This window comes from Phascolarctos cinereus, unplaced genomic scaffold, assembly GCF_003287225.1.
Source record: "Phascolarctos cinereus isolate Bilbo 61053 unplaced genomic scaffold, phaCin_HiC Scaffold_4;HRSCAF=312, whole genome shotgun sequence".
Taxonomy (NCBI): domain Eukaryota; kingdom Metazoa; phylum Chordata; class Mammalia; order Diprotodontia; family Phascolarctidae; genus Phascolarctos; species Phascolarctos cinereus.
This window is the reverse complement of record NW_027555847.1, coordinates 33,996,120-34,022,012: the sequence shown is the minus strand read 5'-3', so window position 1 is coordinate 34,022,012 and position 25,893 is coordinate 33,996,120. Positions and strand designations below refer to the sequence as shown.

Here is a 25,893-nt window from a genome sequence, read left to right as displayed (position 1 = left end):
AAATTGCAGGAAAATGGTGCAAGCTTTTCCTTCCTACTTTGGAATACACAGAGATTTCCTACGAGCAGCGTCAGACACCGTCATGGAACGAGGTGTTCTAAGCATCTGAACAATTCCAATGTGAGGGAAATACATGTTCCTCCCTAGGGAGTGAGTCTGGTGTCATGGAAACATTTTTCCATAACATATTTCTATAAAATATTTAATTAAGTAGTTACCACAAGTGATCTGGGCATGGTTGACCTGATTGTTAGACCTTTTTTTCCTTCTCTTAAATCAAAGATTATTTCAGTTTAATTGCTACTTCAGAATTAAACAGCCATAGGTTATTATTTTCCCACTAACTATGAAATGCCTTTTTTGTTTAAAGATTGTCTCCACATGCGTCTGGACTGAAGATGAAATTGATCATTGTTGCCCTTCAGTAAAATACAAAGACTCATTTAAATGAATTATCTATCCAGAATATTTATTTCACTGCGTTCCAAACGGTACAATTAGAAGGTAAGGGGAAAACCAAACTAAACAAACAACCAATTACTGATGTGAGTTTTCCACCGTCCTTCCTAGAAATCACAACAAAAAGCTATATGAGTAATATAAATAGTACTCAGTAGAACTCAAGATTTGTTAATACATCTGGTCAAGCATGACACAGGTTACACAGCTGCCTTCTTCAAGAAAGGCAACACTCACGCTCATTTTGTAGCACAAGCTTGCTGGTGCAAAACCGATGACAGCAACTTAAAAGAAGTTATAGAAATCTGACAATATATTTTGCTAGACTCCCACATAGCAGACTTTACATCTGTAAACAGAGTGGGGAGTGTTTATCCAGTTTTCACTGCATGGAATCAAGCACAGAGAAAAGCAATACATGAACTCAGCTCTTAAAAGATAACAAAAGCAATTTACATACAAAAGCTTACCATACCAGGGTCTGGAGGGGTAGGGGAAGAGGTAAGTCTCGTATCATCTATTCTAATTAACAGACATTTCTATTCACCTGTATATACCTCCATATTTTTGTTTGTTTCTTAAGGCTGTTTTGGACTCCTTAAAGATATAAACAATATTTATCATTGTAGTAGACATTATTAACACTGATTGATACTTAGAAATATGCTCATTATAACAAAGAATCAAGGGTTATTTTACCCCCATGAAGAAACAGATTTTGCTCAGTTTGTCTAAACAAGTATAGACTAAAAGACTGAAAAGGTCTTAGGACATAACAGGAAGATGGGTGACTTCTGGCTGGGTTCTCCTCCTCTCCATAATGGCAAGAGTTGGATAGAGTTCGGCCGACCCGCATCTTGCCACCTAGTTAAGTCTTAGTAGGGCTCTCTCTACGGGCACCTCACATTTCATACACACAGACAGGAAGCAAGTCCTGGACAGGAGCAAAGAAAAAAAAAACGATTCCTGCCATGGATTTAATGCACATCATCAGGCTACAGAAACTTATTCCTTTGCTTTACTGATGTAATCGGCGATTTTGTTGAAGCTGTCTTCCTGCTGCTCCAGAGCATCGAGAATGATGCCCATTGGGGTTTTCTTCAAGCCTATCCCTTCCATTTTGTTCTCCAATTTGTTCTTGATATTCCGGAGTCTCAAAGAAGCATGGACGAACATCACTGGAAAAACAAAAAGAAAAACAGATTTAAAATCTGTGTCCATTCTCCCTAAGAACATGAAATTCATTGTTCTCAAAATTTGGGGGTTAAATGGCACGCTCTCGTTTATACAGCCCACCCACATCGAGTTTTCTAATTTATCTGGAATGCTTTGTTCTCTTCCCCACTCCCCGCCTCACTAGGAGAGGGGCTGCAGAGGTCACCTGATGCACTGGAGGAGGGGCTTTTCCCTGGCAGGACAATTGCAGGGGATTACTTGTTTCTCAGGTTCCCTCCCTGATGGGTCAGCTTTTAAATACACTGTATCCAGGTTTGCTCTACATGATACCTAGGTAAACTTGATCAGAATGGTAAGTCATATCATACCAGAAACTTTTGACCTGGGATCTATGGTTGTATTTCAGGGGCTCCATGAACTTAGATGAGAAAACATTACGATTTTATTTTCACTAACCTCTAACTGAAAGTGAACGTTCATGAGTATCATGAATATAGGCAATGAATCATTATTGTGAGAAGGGGTTCATTCGTAAGCCACACCAACCATCAAAGGGGTCCGTTATACAGAAAGAGGGAAAACCCGCTACAATACAGTTTTAAACTCTTTTACAAGTGTTCTTGGTTCCAATTTTAGATAGAAGAAAGATGTGTTAATGTGGTCCTGCACATCACAGAAGAAATATATTGAAAAGCTGAGCAGGAAAATGTACTTGTTTAGATCTGCCTTTCAACACAACACAGAGGCATTATTTAAATTTACTATCTATCCCAACTACCTATGGTGAAGTCCAGAGAGTCAGAAGAGAGCTGGCAGGGCAATGAGGAAGCCATATCTAATCTAGCTGCAGTGCCTGTTCACAGCCTACAAACCATGGGAAGAACACTGGAGCACACCAAAGGATACCAGGTGATACGGTGAGTGCCAGCAGCTGCGGTTTGGTTCTGAGAAGACATTACAGCTCAGGAAATCTTCTCTATCTAGAATACAGCCTGATTTAGAACGGCCCGAGGCAGCCCAAGGCTGTGGGGTTTTATATTGGGGCCAGAGTATTTCACTAGGGTGTGCAGAAGCCTTTGGACATGACAGCCAGATGTGGGTCAGTTAAGTATAAATTGTGGGAGTGAGAGATGGGGGGATGCATTCCTCTCCTGGCTCTCCTGCTTATTTTGTAGTTTTCACCTCCATGCCTCAGCTGCCTTCTCATTGTGAAACATCCCTCCACCATGCCAGCCTTCTTGTCCCACTGGTGAATTCCTCTGGGGCAGCCGTTCTGCAGAGAGAGACAGGCTGGCCAGGTCCCTCCCATCCTTTCCTGGTCTTATTCTGCCTCTCTGGACTTCACCGCCATATCCCTGCTTTCCAGCTCCTTTTCTATGTGTCTTCCCTCTTTAGAGTAGAAGCTTCCTGAGGACAGGGACTGTTTCTTTTTGCTTGTATTTCTCTCCCCAGTGCTTAGCACAATGGCTGGAACACAGCAAATGCTTAATAAATGATTGCCGCCTTCCCGTGCTTCATCAATCACTCTGAGAGGAAACACAGTATAGTGGCTAGCATCAGATCGAAGACAAGAAGCTCAAATCCTGCCTGAGGATAAAATGAGATAATATTTTTAAAGCACTTTGCAAACCTTAAAGTGTTATACAAATATTATTATTACCTATTACTCATCTGTAAAATGAGGGAGTTGAGGCCCATTCCAGCTCTATGACCCTATGATACCCCTTCAAATACTTGAACAATTATGTTACCCTCACTCTTCTCTACTCCATGTCAGATACCCCCAGTTCCTTTAACTTACCCTCCCCTGCAATCCCTTAACCACCTTGGTTTCCCTCCTCTGGATACTTTCCAGTTTATCAAGATCCTTCTAAATGAGGCCTAGAACCAAACATGGCACTCCAGCTAGGCTCTGACCAGGCCTAAGAAGAGTTAAGACTATCATCTCCTTCTTCCCAGAAGCTACAATGTCTCTCAATACAGAATGAATTGGGTTTCTTATCTACCATTTCGCAGTACAGACTGATACCGAGCTTGTGTTTCACTAAGACCTCCATTTCTTTTTCAGCTGCCATATGTCTAGTCATACTTCTCCCGTCTTGTACCTCTAAAGTTAATTTTTTTGAACTCAAGAGTAATGGTTTACATTTGCCCCTATTAAATAATATCTTGTTAGATTCAAGCCGGCTGAAATCTGTACAGAGCTTGATTCTGCCACTCAGGGCACTGGGCAGCCCTACTGGCTTTGTGCCATCTATACATTAGAAAGGCAGGAGGCGACTTCACTTACGCAGCAGAGGAAATGTGATTCCAAACACGAAGACCATGACACCGCCAAAGAAGGAGATGAGGAAGTAACTGGACAGCATGACCACCATGACAAAGGTGGTGGGGTACTGCTTCTTCAGGCGGCGAAGGATATCTTTATTTTGGGCAGCCCACACGAAGCCCGTGAACACGAGCACCACCACTGTGCCCCCCAGGATCATGTTGAAGGGACTCAGGAACCTGGGAGAGGCAAAGGACAGAGAAGGATTAGATAGATCCAGGCAACGGCCCAAGTTTAAACCCACCAGGCAGTGGTTTAGGCTTGTTTGGGGGATGGCGTTTTTGAATGTTGTTCTGACGATCAAATGTGATCATGTATGCAAAGCATGACACAGTTATCAGCTATGATTTTTTTAAGGCACCCAGTGGTGGTATGAACACTAAGCTTCGTACAAAGTCAGGAAAGGGATGGTGGGGGAACTATGTATTTACTAAATGCCTACTGGGGCAGCTAGGCGGTGTAATGGATAAAGCACTGGGCTTGGAATCAGGAAGATCTGAGTTCAATCCAACCTCAGACACTTACCAGATGTGAGACCCTGGCAAGTCACTTAACCTCTGTTTGCCTTAATCCACTGGAGAAGGAAATGGCAAACCCCTCCAGTATTTTGCCAAGAAAACCCCATGGGTATTGTGGTCCACAGGGTCATGAAGAGTTGCACATGACTGAACGACAAAAACACCAGGAAAGCGCCTACTACGTGCCAGGCGCCGTGCTAAGTGCTTTACAAACATTTTCTCATTTGAGCCTCACAACCCTGGGAGGCAGGAGCTATTAATAAACACAGGGTCACAGGCTTAGAGGTGGAAAGGACCTTAATTAACCCCACCTAGTCCAATCCCTTCACGAGGGGGAAATGGATGAGGATGAGAAAATGGAATCTCAGGTAAACGACAGGACTTTCCCAGGATCTCAAAGGCAGCAAGTTAGCATAGGCAGGATTTGAACCCTAGACCTCCGACTATAAACCCAGGACATTATTCCCACTGCATTTAAATCTCACCACTGGCACACAGCAGCTGTGTGGCCCTGGCCAAATCACTTACCCTATGAGCCTCGGTTTCATCCTCTGTGTACGGATGATGAGAATACACTTAGCACCCCCTCTGTAGACCAGTCATCAGACTAAAGTGAGAGTGTATATACCAAACATTCTGCAAATCTAAAAACACCATGTAAATGTCACTTGTTATTATGATCATTGTAGGATCTATCTGTGGAAGGGACTTCAGGGCCTACCAGTTCAACCCCCTCATTTTACAGGTAGGGAAGCTGAGGCCCACAGAGGGAAATGACTTGCCCAAGGTAGAGCTGGGATTTTATCTCAAGTCCGATGATTCCAAATTCTCCACTTTTTCCATAGTCTCACAATGCTTCTCACCAACAACTAGCATTATGTTCCAGGTTGCTGGCTATGGCATTTTTCTTTATCTTTCTTGTTTATTCATTTTCAGTTGTGTTGGACTCTTTGCTACCCTATTTGGAGTTTTCTTGGCAAAGATACTAGAGTGGTTTGCCATTTCCTTCTCCAGCTCATTTTGCAGATGAGGAAACTGAGGCAAATGGGGTTAAGTGACTTGCCCAGAGTCACACAGCTAATAAGTGTCTGAACTCTGGTCTTCTAGACCCCAAGCCTGACAATTTATCCACTGCACCACCTAGCTGCCCATTCTTATCCTCAGGAGCCCAAATTGTCCTAGAATCCAGTACTGCAGTTTATGACAGCTGGGCCACTTTTTTTTTTTAATAAATTTTTATTGATACCCTTTTAAAAAAAAATCACAATTTCTCCCAGTATTCCTCTGCTCCAAGTGAGTCGTCCAAATATAATGAATAATATTTTAAAGGAAAGAAAAAAATCAGCAAAACTGATCAAGACGTTTTCAAAAGTCTGAAAACATGATCAACGTGCCACACCCGCGGGCCTCACATCTTGGGTGACGGTGCCTTCTCGTGACTTTTCTTCTGAGCCATGCTTGTCCCTTGGAATTTGGCAACATTCCCTTCTCATTGTTTGTTGCTGCTCCTTCCTCTTACACACTGTGTCTATTCTTTCTTGGTTCTGCTTCCTTGAATCTGTTATCAGTTTCTGTAAGTCTTTCTATGCTTCTTTGTATTCATTAGCTGGGCTAATTTAACGTTTAATATAATTAAATATATTAACTAATAAATGAGAGGCAGCATGACATAGTAGACAGAGGACCAGTAACCAAGACCCCGAAACACTCAAGCTTTCCATTTTGGCTCATATGCAACTTTTTAAGCTATTTTGTAGCAATTAAAAAACCTTTGGGAGTGGGGCAAAACACACCATAAGGTGGAAACAAAGAGTAAGCACACAGAAGCAGGAAGGACTAGGCTTCATCCTTTTTCAAAAATGGAGTCAGTCACCAAGTACCATTAAAGACTGGCTTTTTATTGATTATACATTATGTATCATTATATTATTATTAATATTTATATTGTATACAATTATACAACTCCTGGGAATGGGAAAAACACCATAAGATAGAAACAAAAAGAAATCACAGGAGCAGGAAGGATTGAGCTTCATCCATTTTAAAAATGGAGTCAGTGACCAGGTACCATTAGAGACTGGCTTTTTATTGAAGGTGAAAGGATAAATGGCATCTTACTGGAAATAAGGAAGAGCCTCATGGGTTCAGATTCTCTTCATGACCCTTGAATGTACCCGACACTAATGTGAAATCAGGCAATTAGGAAGGATAATCAAAGCTGAAATGCACTGAGAACTTGGTCTAAATATCTCTTCTTTCTTAAGGAAATATTGGACAAGCTAACTTTTGAGGAAACACAGCATGTGATAGATGTGAACTGTTTCCCTGAAATAGCCTTAAAAACACATTATTGGTATCTTCAGCTTTTATGCCTTTTTTATCTCTAAATAAAACTTTGTTCCCCCTCACCAACCCAGAGAGCTATTCTCCATAACAAAAAATAAACAAAATAACAAAAAATGAAAAAATAAGAGAAAAAAGGAAAGTAGTTCTATAAAACTGACCAATATATCTAACCTGTCAGATAGTATAGACAGCCCTCTACTTCTCCAAAGGTGGAAAAGTGGTCTAGAATACACTGATACGTTATGTAAGGAGATGTTGTGATACAAAATAAGAGAAGAGGTAATAAACTATAATAGAAGGGTCTAAAGCACTATATGGGATTATTTTCTACCTTTCTTTGTATGGCCACCACTATACAATGTATGTTTTGAAAATTCCCAACAATGGAAGATGATGAAACACATATGTTTGCATCTGAATCCAAACGTGTTCGTATTGCTATAACATGCTCCCACTATCCATTCTCAAAAACTTTGTTTGTACAAATGAATCTTGTAAAGGGCAAATATATGGCAATTTAGTTTAATAGTTTCTTTTAAACACATGTTATCAGTCTAAGTTCTACAGGAACTGCATGGTGTTACAATATATAAATGAGGAGGATGGCTTGGAGTGTAGACAGCATGGTTTGGAAGTGCCTTGGAATGTCTGAATGAGACAAATTCTTTAAAAACACCAAAGATTCACCATGCTATAGGATGACTAAAATGAGATAATACGTGTAGAGTGCTTTGCAAATTCTAAAATGCTATGCAAATATCAGCTCTTAACATCAAGGAAAAAAGTACTGGATTTGGAGTCAGAAGACCTGGATTCAAATTCTGGTTTTGATCATTATTAAATGTATAAGCTTGACTGAAGTCACTGTACCTGTCCTACCCTCAGTTTCCTCAACTGAAACATGGAAACAATAATGCTTATCCTACCTACCTCTCACATTGGTTGTGGTTGTGAAGAAAGTACTTTGTAAACCTTAGAAGGCAATATAAATGTGAGCTGTAACCTGCTCAAATATTGTTATGACGAAAAATAGTGTGCCCAAATTTGTTAAGACATGAGACCATAGATGTAAAGAAGTGGGTCAACATTTTTTTGTGTCCTAAGCTCCCCCCTATTTCCCCACACTGGCAAATCAGGTAAAACCTATAGAGTCCTCAAATTAATGGTTTTTTTTTAAATTCATAATTGAAAGAAGTATGAAATTTCAGTTAAAGTTAGTGAAAATAAAGTTTGGGTGTTTTCCCCCCATCTATATCCACAAATCTCTGAAAATCTATCCATGGACCCCAGGTTAAGAATTCCAGACCTAGAGCCTGAAAGGATCTCAGATGATGATGATGATAACAATAATAATAACAGCTCTTGTTTATATAGCACTTTAAAGCTTGCAAAGCATTTACAAATAGTATCTTATTTGCTCCTCACAACTCTGGAAGGTAGGTGTTATAATTATCCCCACTTTACAGATGAGGAAACTGAGGTAGACAGAGGTTAAGTGACTTGCCTGGGGTTGCACAGTTAATAAGCATCTGAGACCAATTTGAACTTAGGTCTTTCAGGTCCAGCAATCCAGTCCAATGCCTTTATTTTATAGATGGTGAAACTGAGGCAGAAGAAGACTAGGGTCACATAGGTGGCAGTGGTAATCATAGTAATAGTAACAGCTAAAATTTATATAGCACCTACTATGTGTTAGGTATTGTGCTAATAGCTTTACAAATATTATTTCATTTGGCCCTCACAAAAACCCTAGGAGAGAGGTACTACTATTATCCCCATTTTATAGATGAGGTAACTGAGGTAATCCGAGGTTAAGTGACTTGCCCAGGGTCATGTAGCTTACTAAGGGTCTGAGGCAAGATTTGAACTCAGGTCTTCTTGATTCCAGGTCCAATGCTCTATCTGTTTCACCAACTGGCTGCACCTCAGTATCAGAGACTACATATAATGGCCTAACAGTATGATGAGATTCGATCCTCCTTAATAGATCTGGGAGGTAAAAAAGTTAAAATAAAAGTAAAAGTAAAAAAATAAAGTAAAAACAAAAAATAAAAAAGTAAAGTAAAAATAAAGCTAGGAAGAAAAACAAAGAAACAAATTTCTTCTGGAATACATTCTAGATATGATATCTACTGTGTTTTAAAGGATAACCTTTCCTCCCCAATCTGCTTCTCATTTGACCCAGCTGTTCACGTGGTCAGTTACAAGAACAGTACAAAGTCCTAAGGAATCTGGTTTTGGCTTACAGCATACCCAGACCTAATCTATTATTAGACCAGGGACTGAAGAGTCCAAACTGGAAAAAATGAACAACATTACTGAGGACAGAAATCACTTTCAGCCGTGTGCAACCCCAATGAAATTGTTTTCTATTGTTCCTTTCACGGGGGCACTGGATTCTCAGGGTAAGGCAATGAACCTTGAGATGCCAAGTGTTACAAAGACCCCGTCACCAAAACCACTCCAAAAAAGAGAAAGAAAAAGCCCGCAGAGAAAACGGGCTTCATTTTTTTTTCCCAAGGGAAGGCATCAGTGCTGAAGCTGAAAACTAGTATTAGATGTAGATGAGTCAAACTTTAGTTAACAGTCGTGCTGTTAGTCATATGTCATAGGAAACCCCAGGAAGATTCAGGATCAACTTTCCATAAATATACCACCCGTATTTCATGCAGACAACTGGCCTTGGTCTCAGCTAGGAGTTGTACATAGACAGTTGCTGCCTCAGCCTCATATGAGGACAACTGTACACTCAGTGGAGAAAATAACCAAGAAGCTCATTTTAAAAAAAGTCAAAAGTGTTTACTTAAATAATTTTCTTTCAGAGATATTACATTTAAAAAGCTGTCCCTTATAATGAGTAAAAGAGCCATAGCCATCAGTTACAGATGAAAAGGGTTTTGTTTTTTTTAAATAAATTGGGGAAACTGGCCAATTTGTCTGTATATATAATGTCAATATCACAGAGCCTAGCTTATTCTGTGCTATTAACCAACTGTAAAGAATCGATTTCTTTATTGTAACTAGAGTCAATTTCTTCACTGTGACTAAAAAGTCATTGAAAACTGGGAGGCGGTGAGGGGAGGGGGCACTCAGCACTCCCTGTTCTAAGGGAAGAGAAGCTGGCTATTAATGGGTGCTGACATATCACACAACCAGCCAAAGTAATTCAAGAGAGCTGACCCTCTTGCAATCTTATTGTAATTTACTGAAGAAGAGAAAACAAAATCACTGCATCTTATCCTAATCACAGAAGCAAAGATCTGTGAAGCCTGAAATTATCTTCCAGCAGAGAAGGTGATTTGCCCAAGGTTACATAGCTTCATAATGTAGCAATTTATTTAAAGCCAGAGGTTTGTGAATGGGCTAAGGAGATGAAATATTTTGAAGATTCTTAAACTATTCTGCATAGGACTCATTTTGACACGTCAATCAATCAACAAGGATAAGTAAATATGTACAAGGGGTATACAAAGAAAAAAAAAAGTAACATTCCCTGTCCTCAAGAAGCTTCCATTCTAGCAGGGTGGACAATGATATGCAAAAAAGCACATATAAAAAAAAAGATTTTTTTTTTTGACAAGAGGAAGGCACCAACAGCTGGGAGGGATTGGGACAGATTGATGTCACTTCAGCAGAGTTTTGAAACAATCAAGGGATTCTATAGAAGGCAAATACAAAGGCCTGAAAAAATTAATTTGAGCCTAAAATCTATACTTGACTGAGGGTAAATAAGGAGCATCAATACTGAACTTCAGGGAGAGATGCTTTGAATCATCGAGTACAAATTCAACAGACTAAAACAAAACTGGAAAATATTTAACAAAAAATAAAAATACAAATAAACCATAGATAGACATATTCTTAGAAAACCACTAATAAGTGATGATTTTCTAAGTCAGTATGTGGCCCACGGGGATCCTTACATATGGTTTAGTGGCCCCATTTCTATTTGAGTTTGACACCACTCATCTAGTCGAAATTACATTTTATAAATGAAAAAAACCAAGACCATGGAAAGGCAGTGACTTGGCAAAGGTCACACAAATGGTAGTAAATAGCAGAGAGCTGGGATTTGAACCCACAGCCTCTGACTCCAAATGATAACGACAGCTAGTATTTACACTGCACTTTAAGGTTTGCCAAACACTTTATACATTATTCCATTTGGTCCTCGAAACTACCTTGGGAAGAAGGTGTTATTATTATCCCCATTTTACAGATGTGGAAACTGAGGCAAACAGAGGTCAAGTGACTTGTCCAGGGTCACACCTAATAAGTATTTGAGGAAGAATCTGAACTCAAGTCTTCATTCCTCCAAGTCCCACACTCCTATCTAGCCTCAGACAAACTGGGACTGGGAAAGACCTTGGCTTAAAAAGGCCAAGGTCTCCCACTGCATCTGGGGCCATCACTAGTCATCCTGACCTATGTCTTGCCATCAGACTCCAATGAGTTGGAGGAGAGAGCAAGGCTGATGACTTTGCACAGCTCTGCCTCAACTTACACCCAATTCACTTGAAAGTTAAGACATCACCTTCCTGACGTCACTGGTCCCCTTTGAGAACAGAGGACAAAGAGCAGCAGCACTGTACCCACTCTACCATCTGGCTGCCGCCTTCTTTCTTTTCCTTGCTTTTTGGCCAGGCAATGGAGCTAAGTGACTTGCCTAGAGTCACACAGCTAGCAAGTGTGTTAAATAGAGGATTTGCACACAGGTCCTCCTGACTCCAAGCCAGCACCCTATCCACTGCGCCACCTAGCTGGCCCTGCCTTCTTCTTTCAGTTGAAATCCAGTTCTCCATGATGCAGAGTCCTTGAAACCTTTCAGTTCAACAAACATTATTGATGAAGTGTCCACTACATGCAAAGCACTATACCAGCCACTACAAATCCAAGACGAGAAAGAAATACTCTCCGCCCCCAGTTTTGCTGGAGGACGTAACAGATACACAGCTACAGAAATACAAGACTACATCCCTAATCACTAATTAAATCATTTAAGTGCAAAACACCATTGCCTAATACTTTCCTAATTATTCATTACATCTATTGTAACAACCAATTTGTTCAATTTAAAACAAGGCAAGAATTATGTTTATTATTTTTATATGTAAGAGGCTTATTAACATAGATTAGAATCCATATATGACTACCAGCATATAATGGTTCTATTTACCTTCTCACAAGGCTACTACCTTTCAGCAAGGATGTGGGCTGGCTAACAAGTCACCTGTCAATACCTCAGATTAGATGGCAGTGAACATTAACCCCTATGAACTTAAGTGTAAAGGGAAAGACCCTGCGTGCATCCATAATCAGGAAGACTCGTCTTCATGAGCTCAAATCTGGCCTCAGACACTTACTAGCTGTGTGACCCTGGGTAAGTCACTTCATCCTGTTTGCTTCAGTTTCCTCATCTGTAAAATGAGCTGTTGAAGGAAACAGGAAAACCTCTGCAGTATCTTTGCCAAGAAACCCCCAAAACGGGGTCATGATAAATCGGACGCGACTGAAACAAATGAACAACTAACAATTAACTCTATGAACTGAGGTGTAAAGGAAAGGATAATGTGTGCATCTATAATCTATTCTTCCTTGCTACCTTACTAGCCAAGAGACAATTATTATCTTAAAGTGTGATTCTAAATCCTTTAAAGCCTCATAGAGAAGCTTGGACCTGAGTTCAAATCCTACCTTAGCACTTATCAGGGGCAAGTACGAAAAAGTCAGTATTGTGCTAAAGATTAGATAATTTACTGTCACTAGAAAGAAGTGAACCATGGTATACTAGCTGTTTATCTTATACCTGAGCACTCTGGCCACTTAATTTCTCTGGGTTTCAGTTTCCTCATCCATAAAATGGGAGAGGGATTGGATTCTGAGGTCCCCTCTAGTCTACATCTAAGAGCCCATGAACATAAAATGATAGATAGAGTGCGATTTCAATTCTACTTAATGTGGTTGGTGTCCAGTACCAATTTTGGTATTCTCATTTTCCCCCCTAAATAATTAAAACAACATGGATGTAAAATATTCTAAGCAGGTCAGAAAATAAAGTCAGGTCACAGTTACATAACTCTTTCCTCACAATAGCTCTGTGAGGTAGGTGGATAAATATCATTATTTCTACTTTACAGATGAAGAAACTGAGGCACAGAGGTGAGGCGATTTGTTCCAATTCACAGAACTAGCAAGTTTGAGAAAGTGACATTCAGTGCCACACTTCTTTCCTTCCTCCAAGCCCATAGCTCTTTCCAAAACACCTGGCAGCTTCCAAAACACCCAGGGCAGACGTCAGTGTTCATTTCCTACTCTGAGTGGGCTTTCTAGATATGCCACATGCATGCATTAGCTCATGCGCATTGGCTCACGTACTGCCCATGGAAGAGGGGTGGAAAATCCCATCTATTAATTGTAAATGCCTTTCAGAGCTGGGACTTGGATGTTAAAAAGAAAACGCATGACAAGAGAAAGAGGAAATCTCTGGGGATAAGTAATGCTCTAGGGTGTCACTTAATCTTGAAGCTAAATGGTGAGAAGATAAATGAACAATGACCAAATTATATTCAGTTTCTTTAGGGACAGCCTCTCCTATAAATAATAATATTTTTTTAAAGTCCTCATATTATTTTGTATAAACTAGAAAAATCAATTTCCATTTTTGGTTGAAGATTTTCCTAAATCAGAGGCTCCTCACCTTAACAGGTTTCAAAGACTTGAATGGAATCCATAATGGGGCAGCTAAGTGGACTACTTACTAGCTGTCTGGTGCTGAGCAAGTCACTTAACATCTGTCTGCCTCAGTTTCCTCATCTGTAAAATGGAGATAATAGTACCTTACCTCACAGGGATGTTGTGAGGATTAAACAAGTTATCTGTAAAGCACTTTGAAAACTTTAAGGTGCCATATAAATATTTATTATTATTATTAACTATGATTATATTGCAAATACTCATTTTAGTGACATTTTCCTCAGAAAGGATAGTCAATTCAAGTCAGCCTAAATTCCCCTTACCAGGGCAAAAGGGGCATGAACTTGCCACAGCACCTGGGAGAAAGGGCAAGGGCAAAGGTGAGGGACTGAAGAAACAAGGAGGGCAAAGGAAATTTGGGAAACAGAACAGACAGTTATAAAGCACATCTATGCAGACTGAGTAATCGTGTACTCAAATCCCTGAGTCCTGGTTGTGAATATCAGGGTCCCAACACCTCGAGAGATCTGGTGAGGTACACAGTCAGACTGAGAGAAATGAGTTTTTATTCTACTGGAGAAATGTGTGACTAGAACAAAAGAGGGGCCCATCATCTACATTTTCCAAGCCATCATTAGATTCCTCACTTCATGAGGAGTGGATCGCTGGTATCTACGCAATGTCAAGTGATCTCGGGCTAGACTCCCACCATATTGGATGAATCTCCTAGATGATTCATAGGAAGACATGCACAAGTGTTTATTTAGCAGAGGATGTAAAAGCATTGCTGGGTTGTGATGTGCCCAGATGGAGGGAGAACCCACATCAGTGAGATGGACAAGTAAAGACTTGTGTCGTTATGGGTCAAGATTGTTACTTGAGTTCAAGTTACTGTAAATCCTAATTCAGTCAACGAGCATTTACTAGCTCTTACTCTAAGCCAGGCACTGTGCTGAACTCCGGGGATACAAAGAAATGCAAAAACATTCCCTGTCATGCAAGTCAGGTCACAGTTACATAACTCTTTACTATATTCTAAAGTGGGAGACAAGTAAAGAACTAGGCACCTACATGACATATACAGAGTAGGTAATAAACATTCTGATAAGTGGTGTCTGTCTTTAAGGAACCTTATATTAACACTATCAACAACCATTCAAAAGGTATGGCTTAACTATCCACAAAGGAAAAACCAAGTGGATGAGAATGCCTACTGTCCAGTCTATGACAAGATGCTAGTTGAACAATCTGCAGTATGTTGTTGAACATCCATATGTATGAACTATCTTTTTTTTCCCCAGGCAACTGGGGTTAAGTGACTTGCCCAGGGTCACACAGCTAGTAAGCATCAAGTGTTTGGTCTGAGGCTACATTTGAATTCAGGTCCTCCTGACTTTAGGGCCGGTGCTCTATCCACTGCACCACCTAGCTGCCCCTGTCTGAGCTATCTACATCAGTCAGTTACCACAAATAGAGAGGGAGCTGGGTCTCAGATTAAACAGGCTGAATTACCTACGGAAAGTTGTAGAATTCCTCTAATGATCCTAAACTTCTCCCTGAAACAAAGGCCCATTTTGTTAATAACAATTCTAGTGTTGTTGAATGACTGCAAATCATAAAACAATACAATCTTGGGTGGGGAGGGTTAATTATGAACTTAAAGATTAAAAAAAGGAACATTTCTATATACACAGAAGAACACACACACACAAAAGGATTCTGCATGAAATCTTAGATCTCAATTTCATACTTCTTGCTTTAAGAAAAACGATACACGAAATTCTACATGTTACCTTCAAAACCGGCTTTCCTGTTTGGGCTTACTCCTGAAATTCCTTCTATGATCTTCAGACTACTATATGACTGTCAAAGAAGTGAAAGCTAATATAACACTGGGGGCGGAGGCAATGGTGAGGGAGAGCAGGCCTGGACATGTAACAAATAAGGAATCAGAAAGAATCAAAGCAAAAGATGTCAATAAAAAAATCATGATTCCTTCCTATGCCCACTGTCACATGGCAAGAGGGAAGGATAATGAATGGACAATCTCTGCAGTCCATAGGTAACCTCCTTATGCCCAGAGAGACAAAAAAAAAGAGAGAAAGAAAAGGTGAGAGAGAGAGAGAAAGGAAAGGAAGGAAGGAAGGAAGGAAGGAAGAATCCAATAATGAATTTGTGGTCGGACCAGAGTGAGAATTAAGGGGGATGAGGAAGCATGGATGGATTGCAATCTGCATCAAGGGAGAAGACATTCACATCAAGATCACAGATCCATTAGAGTAAAAGCCCAGAGCAGTCTGAGATTTCTTCTGTCCTTTCTTAGTTCTTTGTGCCCATGATGCCAAACCCAAAACGATTTACTCAAGATAGGCTGCTAAAAGCAAGAAGGTTGAGTTATCTGGCTTCCATTGTCTTCTTGGCACTGGACGTCTCCCCAAAGGACTGACAGAGGAGGTATTCTCTGGGGAATAAAAACAGTAACTGACCCTTTATAAAATATTTTAAATTAAAAAAAATAAACTTTTATTGATAACTTTGGTTTTTGTCACCTATATTTCCCAAGTATCCCTCCCCTCTCTCAAGAGCCAACCCCACAGATAGTACATGTCTATATACGTAAGTATATAGGTGTATATATGTATATGTATATATCTATAGCTACAGAGAAATATAACCACACTCAATTGTAGCCTTCTGGGAGACAGGGGTAAGGGGAAAAAAAGGACAAAGTAAAAAAAGTGCATAGCAGAGAACAAAAGAAAACTTACAGGGAAGCAAAGAAAAGATGGAGAGCTCTCAACATAAGTGTAGTATTTATCATACACGCTTTCTTGGAGTGAAAATGTATCATTACATATTTTGAATCCTCTCCTATGTTCTGCTATGCATATGACATGCTTTTTTCCTTTTCTTACTTTGTAATTAAGTTTTAATATTTAAGTTTATTATATATTTTTTCTTTTTCTTTTCTCTATTCAGTATTTGTGTTCTGGTGTTTGAATCTAAAATAAAATTACAATTAAATTCAATTAAAAATTTTTTTTTAAAAAGAGCCAACCCTATAACAAAGAATACAACAGACTTTCTTCAAGTCTGGGGAGAAAAAAAAACATAAAGAAAAAAATCTGATATTATATTCAGTGTTCCACACCCACAGTGTCCTAACTCTTCAAAGCAATGCTTTAAATTGTGTAAAGTGTTTTATATGAATCATCTCCCTTAGGCCTCACACAAGCCATGAAAGGAAGATCTTACAGCCATCTTTTTACAAAAGAGGAAAGTTAACCTTGGCAACACATGAGAGGCACTGGAACGGAGTCAAGAATTAGTCCTCTGACACTTGTAAGCTGCATGCCCCTGAATGCGTCACTTAACCTTTCTTTGCCTCAGTCATCTCATCTGTAAAATCAGAGGGTTGAAGTTGATGGCTTCTCAGTTCCCTCCTACCTCTAAATTTATAATCCTTATGAACTAAGGCATAGAGTGGTTAAGTACTCCAGGGTCACAATTAGTAGTAAGAGGCAAAACTGGAATTTGAACCCACAGCTTCTGGCTCTCTGCATAGGAAAAACTGTCTTCTCATTTATTTTCTATGTGCTAGACAGATGCATTTCAATCCTAGGAAGCTCTAACTGGCTGGCTAGATCATTTGTTTGAGGCACTTTAGGTTGGACAACATACACTGCTTCTCCATCGTGCTGCTTGGGCTCGTAAGGACTTCAAGTCCTTACAAAATATATCAAAGTAAAGCCACAATTTAGACTGAAACCTGAGATTACAGGGCAGAGGGGTCACTCATGGTCCATCTACAGCTAGAGAGAGAAGTCAGCACATGCCCACTGCATCCAGCATTCCTACCTGACAGAATGAGGTGAAAGGTGAGAATTCAAAAGGGATCTGTCATCCAAGATTTACTATCCCTCCATTTAAAACAGCAGAGCTTCTATCGCCTTTGAGCTTGAAGAGTCGAAAGCCAATAAAAGCAAACATCAGAGCTCTGTGGGCTGTTGGAGAGCCTTAATCTGTAAGACTGACAGAGTAACCCACTTCAAACAATTCAACAAATCAGGATTAACACTTGACCAAAGCAAGCTGAAGTTTCAAGTTCCGCTTCCGGCAGCACAATATTAGGAGAAGGAATATGCCTTATAATCAAGAGATCCAGGTTTGAGCCCCAGCTTCCCCATGAGATTTCACTGATCAGCGTTTCTAAGTCTTTCTTTATGATATTGTTGTTACCGTCTACAAATTGTTCTCCTGGTTCTGCTCACTTTACTTTGTATCAGTTCATGTAAGTCTTCCTAAGTTTCTCTGAAACTGTCCCAGTCATCATTTCTTATATCACAAAAGTATTCTATATCCATAATTCATTCGACCATTTCCCGATGGATAGGAATCCCTTAGTTTATAGCTCTTTGTCATCAAAAGAAGAACTGCTATAAATAGTTTTGTACTATTTTCCGTTTCCTCTTTCTTTGATCTCTTTAGGGCACAGGAATAGTAGTAATGACTTTCCAAAATAGACACACTTACTGATGGGTGAGCTGTATGTGTCTCTCTCACACACATATACATCTTGTACAGACCAACAGCAGGCTGGCGTGCCTGCAGGAAATGGCCCCAAACTTTCCCTGAGACAAAGGCCCATTAACTTTAAATACCAATATTCGATGGGTGTCATCTGACTGAGTCACTAAGTCTCTGAAGAACTGAAAGTGAGGATCACCCAAAGAGCAGCTGAGAGGCACATGGTGGGTCTGAGCCAACTGCAACACATAATGGTTGAGGAATTAAAAAGGTCTAAGGGATGTCATCAAAGAAACATATGATCAAATAAGATGGGTTGGTTACACATCAAGACGGATAGGCTGAGTACAGCATTCTGACTAGAGAATGGTGGGAGACCATGGACAAGCACTGCACAGGATAGGCAGGCCTGGGTAAGTTGTTTGTTGGAACAAATACCTACATAAACAAATTCAAAGACCTACTATGTGAGCACTCCATTGGGTCTATTATTCTCCTAGTTCTAAGTACTTTGCTCTCTATCAGTCTTCTCTTACCTCTCTGAATTCCACATATTAATGATTTTTTTTTTGGTGAGGCAACTGAGGTTAAGTGACTTGCCCAGAGTTATACAGCTGCTAAGTATTATGTGTCTGAGGCCAGATTTGAACTCAGGTCCTCCTGACTCTTGGGCCGGTGCTCTATACACTTGTACCACCTAGCTGCCCCTTATTAATCACTTCTTACAGGGCAACAATATTCTATTTTGGGCAGACTGTTACTCAGCCATTCTTGAACAGAAAGCTTCCCTCCTCTGAATTCTCATGACATTTTGCAACATATAGGCGTTTCAGTAGAAAGACTGTGGGATCTGGAGACCCTGGCTTTAAAAAGTGGCTCTATCACACACAAGCTGTGTGACTATAATCAAGCTGCTTTCCCTCTCTGAGACTCACTTTCCTCATCTATAAAATTAAGAGGTTGTATTAAATTATTCCTGAAGTCTCTTCTAGCCATAAATTTATGATTCTATGGACTCCAAACTGAACTATATCAGAAAGAACAGAATGTAGCATTTGGGTTTTTCCCTCAATTTATTTATTTTATTTCCAGTTCCAAATTCTGTCCCTCCCTCATTCATTGAGAAGATAAGAAATAAGATGCTCATTATACATATGAAGTTATAAAAAAACATATTTCCATGTTAGCCACGTTGCAAAAAAAAAGCAAGAAAAATAAAGGGGAGAAAAACTATTTCAATCTGCCCTCTGAGCCCATCAATTCTCTATCTGAAAGTGGACAGCATTTTTCATCATGAATTCTTTGGAACTGTCATGGATCATCATATTGCTCAAAGTTGTTAAGTTTTTCACAGCTGATCACTGTATAATATCGCTGTTACTGTCTACACTGTTCTCCTAGGCCTGTTCAATTCAATTTGCATAAGTTCATACATGTCTTTGCAGGGTTTTCTGAAACCATCTCTTAATCATACACTACAATCATGTGGAATAATCAATCATATACCACAACTTGCTTAACCATTACCCAACTGATAAGCACCCCTTCAATTTCCAATTCTTTGTTCCCCACAAAAATAACTGCTAGAAATATTTTTGTACATATGGGTCTTTTTCCTTTTTCTTTGACCTAGAATATAGTTATTTGTGCACATATCTTACCTCCCCTACTAAACGTTAGGCAACTTGTGGTCAGAGACTAGGTCTAATTTAGCTCTGTAGTCCCCACAACACATCTATCTTGCAGAGTCCTTCATATATGGCTGGTATTAAATAAATGTTGGCTATATTGAAACAAATATATATTGAGGCATAACAGGAGATATTGGGAAAAATGCAACATGAAGGGCCTCCCTTTGTCTTCACAATGTGCACTTACAATCTAGTTGGGGAGAGAGTACATACACATACAAGTTGTGTGTGTGTGTGTGTGTGTGTGTGTGTAGAAAAAGAGAAAGACAGGGAGAGAGAGACACAGAGAGACAAAATACATACATACACACACAGAGAAAACAAAAAAATTAAATAACGGTATAAAAGAGTCAAGACAATGTAAGACTTGTCACATGGCAGTCAAAACACAATTAATTTCCAGCTGCTTAGAGGTAGCTGATGCCAGGAGTGGATAGAAACCTAGGGCCAGGGTCAGGAGAACCTATGTTTCAAATCCAGCCTCAGAGACACTTACTAGCTATGTGAACCTAGGAAAGTCACTTAACCTCTTTTTACCTCACTTTCCTCAACTGTAAAATGCGTGTAATAATAGCACCTACTTCACACAGTAGTACTATATAAATGCCTATTCTCTTCTCCCCACCATGACTGAAAATACTTATTTACTGTATTTCCTTACTCAACTTATTTATTGTAAGTACAATTGTACTCATACTTATTTATTGTAAGTATAATTATACTCATATTTATTCTAAGAACAGCTGTATTTATGTATTGTAAATACAATCATTCTTACTAGGGAACTCTGAAAAATAATCTCAATGTACAACTAGACGGAAAGAAACCGACATCTGGGAGATCAGTACTAGATATTCTTACTTAAGTAAAGGCATGTGGTTATAAAAGCTTTAAATAGGAATGGCAATGGAAAAGAGGTTAATTTGAGAAATGTTCTGAAGGAAGAATTGAACATTGGCTGACTGGATGTAGTAAGGCGGGGATAAGGAGGGAAAAGGATGTAGCCAATATGGCACCAGAGTTTTCAACCTAGATGATAGAAAAATGGTGAGCTCTAGAGCAGTCAGGAGAGGAGGCCATTTGGGGAAAGAATACAATGAGCACCACTTTCCACTTGTTGAGATTCAGATGACCTTGGCATATCTAAGTGGAAGCTGATCATCTGTCTGTAGATTAGGTCATATTTTCAGGGCCGAAGTCTGCCTCAGACTTATCTATAAAAGCCCAAGGAGCTGCTTGAGGCACAGAGTCATACAACTAGTTAACTCCAAGTCTCGCACCCTGCCCACGAAAAGCCAACCTGACTTTATTACTTTAGTGACACCACATTCTAATCACTGATGAAGACACGCAGCCTTCTAAAGCTAGGAGGCCTTTGTAACCTAGCAACCTCTACATCAACAGGAGATGTAAGACCTAGGGGGTGAGGAGATAATTGTCCTCAGGTAGGCTGTCACATAGAACAAAGATTCCTTCTATTGTTCTAAAAGGCAGAGGACCAATATGATGTAAATTACAAAGAGATAAATTTCAGTTCAACATAAGACAATGCTAGCCACCAACTAGATGGCTAGGACAGCGTACTAGACTACTCCAGGTCAAGAAAACCTGAGTCTGAATCCCACCTCAGACACTAGCATGACCCTGAGCAAGTTACTTAGCCTGTCGGCCTCAGTTTCTTCATCTGTAAAATGAGGATAGTAATAGCACCTACCTTCCAGGGTTGTTGTGAGGGTAAAATGAAATGATATTTGTCAAGCACTGTTCGAAACTAAAAGTACAATATAAATGCTAGCTATTATTATTTTTTGAACATTGCAACATGGGAATTTGTTTTCCTTGAACATACAAAAAAAAAGGGTTTTGTTTTTCTTCAGGGGGATAAGAAGAGAAGATAAATGCTACCTAACTGAAAAAAATTTTTAAATATAATACTGGCTCGAAGCTTTCCAAATACACCAAAATGTTTATAGCAGCACTTTTTGTAGTATCAACTGGAACAAACCCAATGCCTGTTGATCAGGGAATGACTAAACAAACAGGGCTGTTAGAAATGACAAATATAAAGAATTCAGAAAAAAAAACAGAAAGCCTGATAAGAAGTAATGTTCTTCCTTTTATTTTGTATCTATTGTAAGGGATATCTACCTGGGTAGGGGAATATGTTCAGAAATGAAGGTTATATAATCAACAGAGGGTGCCTTTCCTCTGTTGATATACAAAGATCAATTGCTAGACGGATATAGGTATATCCATATCTATCTTATTTGCATATGGTTGTTTACATGTTATGTCCCTCAGACTGAGAGCTCCTCGAGGGCAGGGGCTATCTTTTGTATCGCCAGTGCTTAGCGAGCACACACACACACAATAAAATTTCTTTAAAGAATACATACAGAACCAAGAGAACATTATATATACAGTAACAGTAATATTGTTCAAAGAATAATTGTGAACAACCAAATTATTCTGAATATAAGTTACTCAAATAAACTACTAAGGATCCATGAAGGAAGATGCTATTCACCTCCAGAGAAAGAACTGATAAATACTAGTATGCATAACATGGTTTCACATATATGTATATATGTGTGTATATACCTACATATATACATACACATTTGTGTGGGGCGGGGAGGGTGGGAGACAGTTCAGAACTTTAAATGTAAGGAAAAAAATCAATTAAATCAAATTAAAAAATAAAAGAAAAAATACATAATGTTAAAAAGGTACTATTTAGCAATTAAAACTAAAACTGGAGTAGGATAAGTATCAAACAATTAATGAAAAATAATTTATTAAATTCCTGTTATGTGCTAGGTGCCATGTTAAGTACTGGAAAATTGAAGAAATAGAGAAAAGTCACTGCCTATAAGGTCCTTAAATTCTAATAGGGAAGACAACATGTACACGTTATATATAAAATACCAAGATGGATAATGGGCTCCCTGTCACTGGAGGTATCCAAGAAAGAATCCCTGTTAGCAATGAAAAAAAGAATCTTGTACTGGATTGGCTTAGATAGCCCCTAAAGATCTCTTGGAACTCGGTCTTTTCACCTACTTTTGTTCCCCCGCCCCCCCTTTCAGGAATGCTACAATTAGACTTTGTCCCCTATCTGGAAAACACAGGCCCACACCCAACATTCTCTGACTAAGAGATCTTGGGAAACTACAGTAACTGAACTATATTTACTCACTTGCCCTGACTTATGTCCTCAAACCAGTTGGGTGGCTTAGCTGACAGAGCCAACTGGACTTGGAGTCAAGATGACCTGAGTTCAAATCAATCTCAGGCTCTTACCAGCTGTGTGACTACAGGCAAGTCACTTAATTTCTCTGCCTCAAAGTGGTCATTGTGAGAATCAAATGAAGTATTTCAGGTGCTTTGAAAAAACTTAAAATGCTATATATATAGCTATTATTATTATGACATCACAATTAAAGACAGATGCTATCAAGGTTCTAATTACATAGACTACTGGCTTTATTCTGGATATAGAACACATTAGGGCTTTGAAAAGTTAATAATCAATACCGAGAATTTTTCCCCTTGTCTCAAACCTCAGCTTCTGAAGTGATAGGAATTATATTCAGTATGTGTATATCTATATATATCCATATATATATATCTAAATATATAGCTGTCTATCCATCTACCATCTGTCAACAGATCATATATCTATAGATCTATCTTTCCCCTGATTTGTGTCAACCAGAAATTACTTTTTGTTTGCTTTTAAAATACTAAATCCACATTCCTATTTCAGAAAATTGATCAGTTCCTCCTTCCACTCCTACCCCCTTTGCTGACTGAAAAGCTGCCTCAAAGTAATTTTGCTTTATAGGATCACAGAGCTCCAGCCAGAACAGACTTTCCAGCCCAAAGACTCATTTTACAGAAGAGGAAACCAGTGAGTTAGGCAGAAGAAAATGATCTAGTGGGGGTACTGAGGCAGGATCTACCCAAATGAAATAATGCACATAAAGAGCCTTTTAAACCTCATGAAAAATGTAAGCTCCTAGAGGGCAGGGAATATTTCATTTTTGCCTTTGTATCCCCAGTCCTGGCACCCTGGAGAGTTGGCCTGGGACTCAGGAGAATCTGAATTCAAATTTAGCCTCAGACACATACCTGCCTTAAGCAAGTCAAAAACCCCAGGGCTGTAGGGTAATAATAATAACAATAACAACAACAACTGATAAATACTTGCAAAGTGTCCTTGTATCCATGCAACTGATAAATGCATAGCATGGTTTCACATATATGTATGTATGTGTGTATATACCTCACAGCAACTCTGGGAGATAGGTGCTACTGTTATCTCCATTTAACAGATGAAGAAACCGAGGCAGCCACAGGTGAAGTGAATTTGCCCAGCGTCACATGGCTAGTAAGTGTCTGAGGCTGCATTTGAACTCAGGGCTTTCAGACTCCAGGTTCAGAACTCTACTGAGTATAAATTCAAGAGAAGATGCTAACCAGCATCGGTAAAGGGAGTTCACTTATCTGGGAATTTCCTGTATCAATAAAATCAGAGGTCCACCCCCTCTCTCCAGCCCGAAGCACGGTGCCTGGTACACTGTAAGTTTTTCTTAGAAACGTTTGTGCATGACTAATATAAAAGCTGTTGTTGTTGTTATTCAGTGAAAGTAAGTTCGACCAGTTATATCAATCACATAATTGCAGTAACACTTTCCAAGATTACAATGCTGTCCAAGCCTAAGGGAGGGTAGAGATCTCTTAACTGCTAATAAGGCAGAAAACCTATAACCCCCTTTCCTCTTTGCAGGAGGGAGGGAAAAGCATTTTCTCGGAGTGAAATACATCAATTCCGTTTCCCTGATGAAAGAGTCTTGGGTAGGCATTGCGTCCGGGGTGGGGTGGGGGACGGTAGAAGAGGAGGTCCGCAGAAGCTGCCCTGAACAAAGCAGGGTACCAGCACCAGCGGCCCGCGAGATGCTCCCAATGGGAGAGCGGTGACACCTCTGACCTAATTTAGTTCCTGCAGCTGACACACCCACGCACAGACGACACACTGCCACAAGCGCACGCACCCACTCCCCCCCCCCGCCGCTACTTGCTCCCGTTTTCAGGGCCCGGGGTACCCAGCGACCCTAGGCCGACGAGGGGCAGAGCAACAAAGGCGCGCGTCCCCTCGCCCAGAGTCATTTTCTCGGGAATTCGCCGTCAGAGAATGCACCTAGGCCAGGATCCCGGTCGCCTTGGGCTGGCCCAAAGCCTTCCGGAGCCCACCGGCTCCCCGGGGCCTCCCACCTTAAAGCGCTATGCAAACGTCAGCTCACTGCGTGGGCACCCACCACCACCCTCATCCAATCCACCAAACGTGTCAAGCGCCCACTACGTGCAAGGCACAAAGACAAAAACGAAACGGCCTCTGCCCCAAGAAGCTTATAGTGGCTCCAACGAACACACACACATAAAATGCTCTATTTTTTAAGTGGGGGAAACCACTAAAAGCTAGAAGACCGCCCCTCGGGGGATAGGATTACTGTACTTTAAGGGGGAGGGGGAACCAGTGGAAAAGAGAGAAACGCAGTTCCCCAGACCCTGGGCCGATCTAAGGCTCAGAAACAGCCGTTTTCTAGGAGCAGCAGTCTGCAAGGCGCCCCAGCGCTGGCCCCTTTGGTCAGGGCTGGGCAGCGCTAGGGTGGCGTAAGCGGGGGGGGGGGAGTACGGCCTTGGCCTCGCCCGAAAGGCCAGTTTCCCTGATCTGGGGAGGGCTGCACCGAAGCAGCTGGCGCCGCGAGGAGCCCAACCGGTTTCCAGGGCGCCGGCACTTCGCACCCGTGCCCCTCCGCCTTCTTTTGCCCGGGGCGCGCACTTACGTACCCCACGATGGAGATCACTATGGCCGCGACCACCATGTAGTTGGTCTGGTAGTAGAGCAGGTTGCTGACCACTCGATTGTTCCATTTAGAAATGTCCCTGAAGTCGGGGCGCGCGAAGCGGTCGGAGCCCGGGAAGAAGTCGTCCCAGGCGCGGAGCGGGGGCACTTGGAAGTCCATGGTGGCCGGAGCTCGGGCTGCGGCTGAGACAGGGACTCGGCAATCCGGAGGGGCGGGCGCTGGTCAGCTGAGCAGGGTTTAAGCACAGGCGCCCGGCTTCAGCTGCGTCGGCTCCGTGGTTGGCG

At 40.6% G+C, this 25,893-nt stretch overlaps 1 protein-coding gene across 1 annotated transcript; it reads right to left on the bottom strand.

The window, feature by feature from the left end:
- Positions 1-448: 448 nt before the first annotated feature.
- Positions 449-25,893, bottom strand: ARL6IP5 (ARF like GTPase 6 interacting protein 5). Its single transcript, XM_021007587.2, has 3 exons — positions 25,593-25,893; positions 3,926-4,143; positions 449-1,637 (listed from the first exon to the last, which is right to left on the bottom strand). The coding sequence occupies exons 1-3, from the start codon at positions 25,766-25,768 to the stop codon at positions 1,465-1,467; spliced, it is 567 nt and encodes a 188-aa protein (XP_020863246.1). The 5' UTR covers positions 25,769-25,893; the 3' UTR covers positions 449-1,464.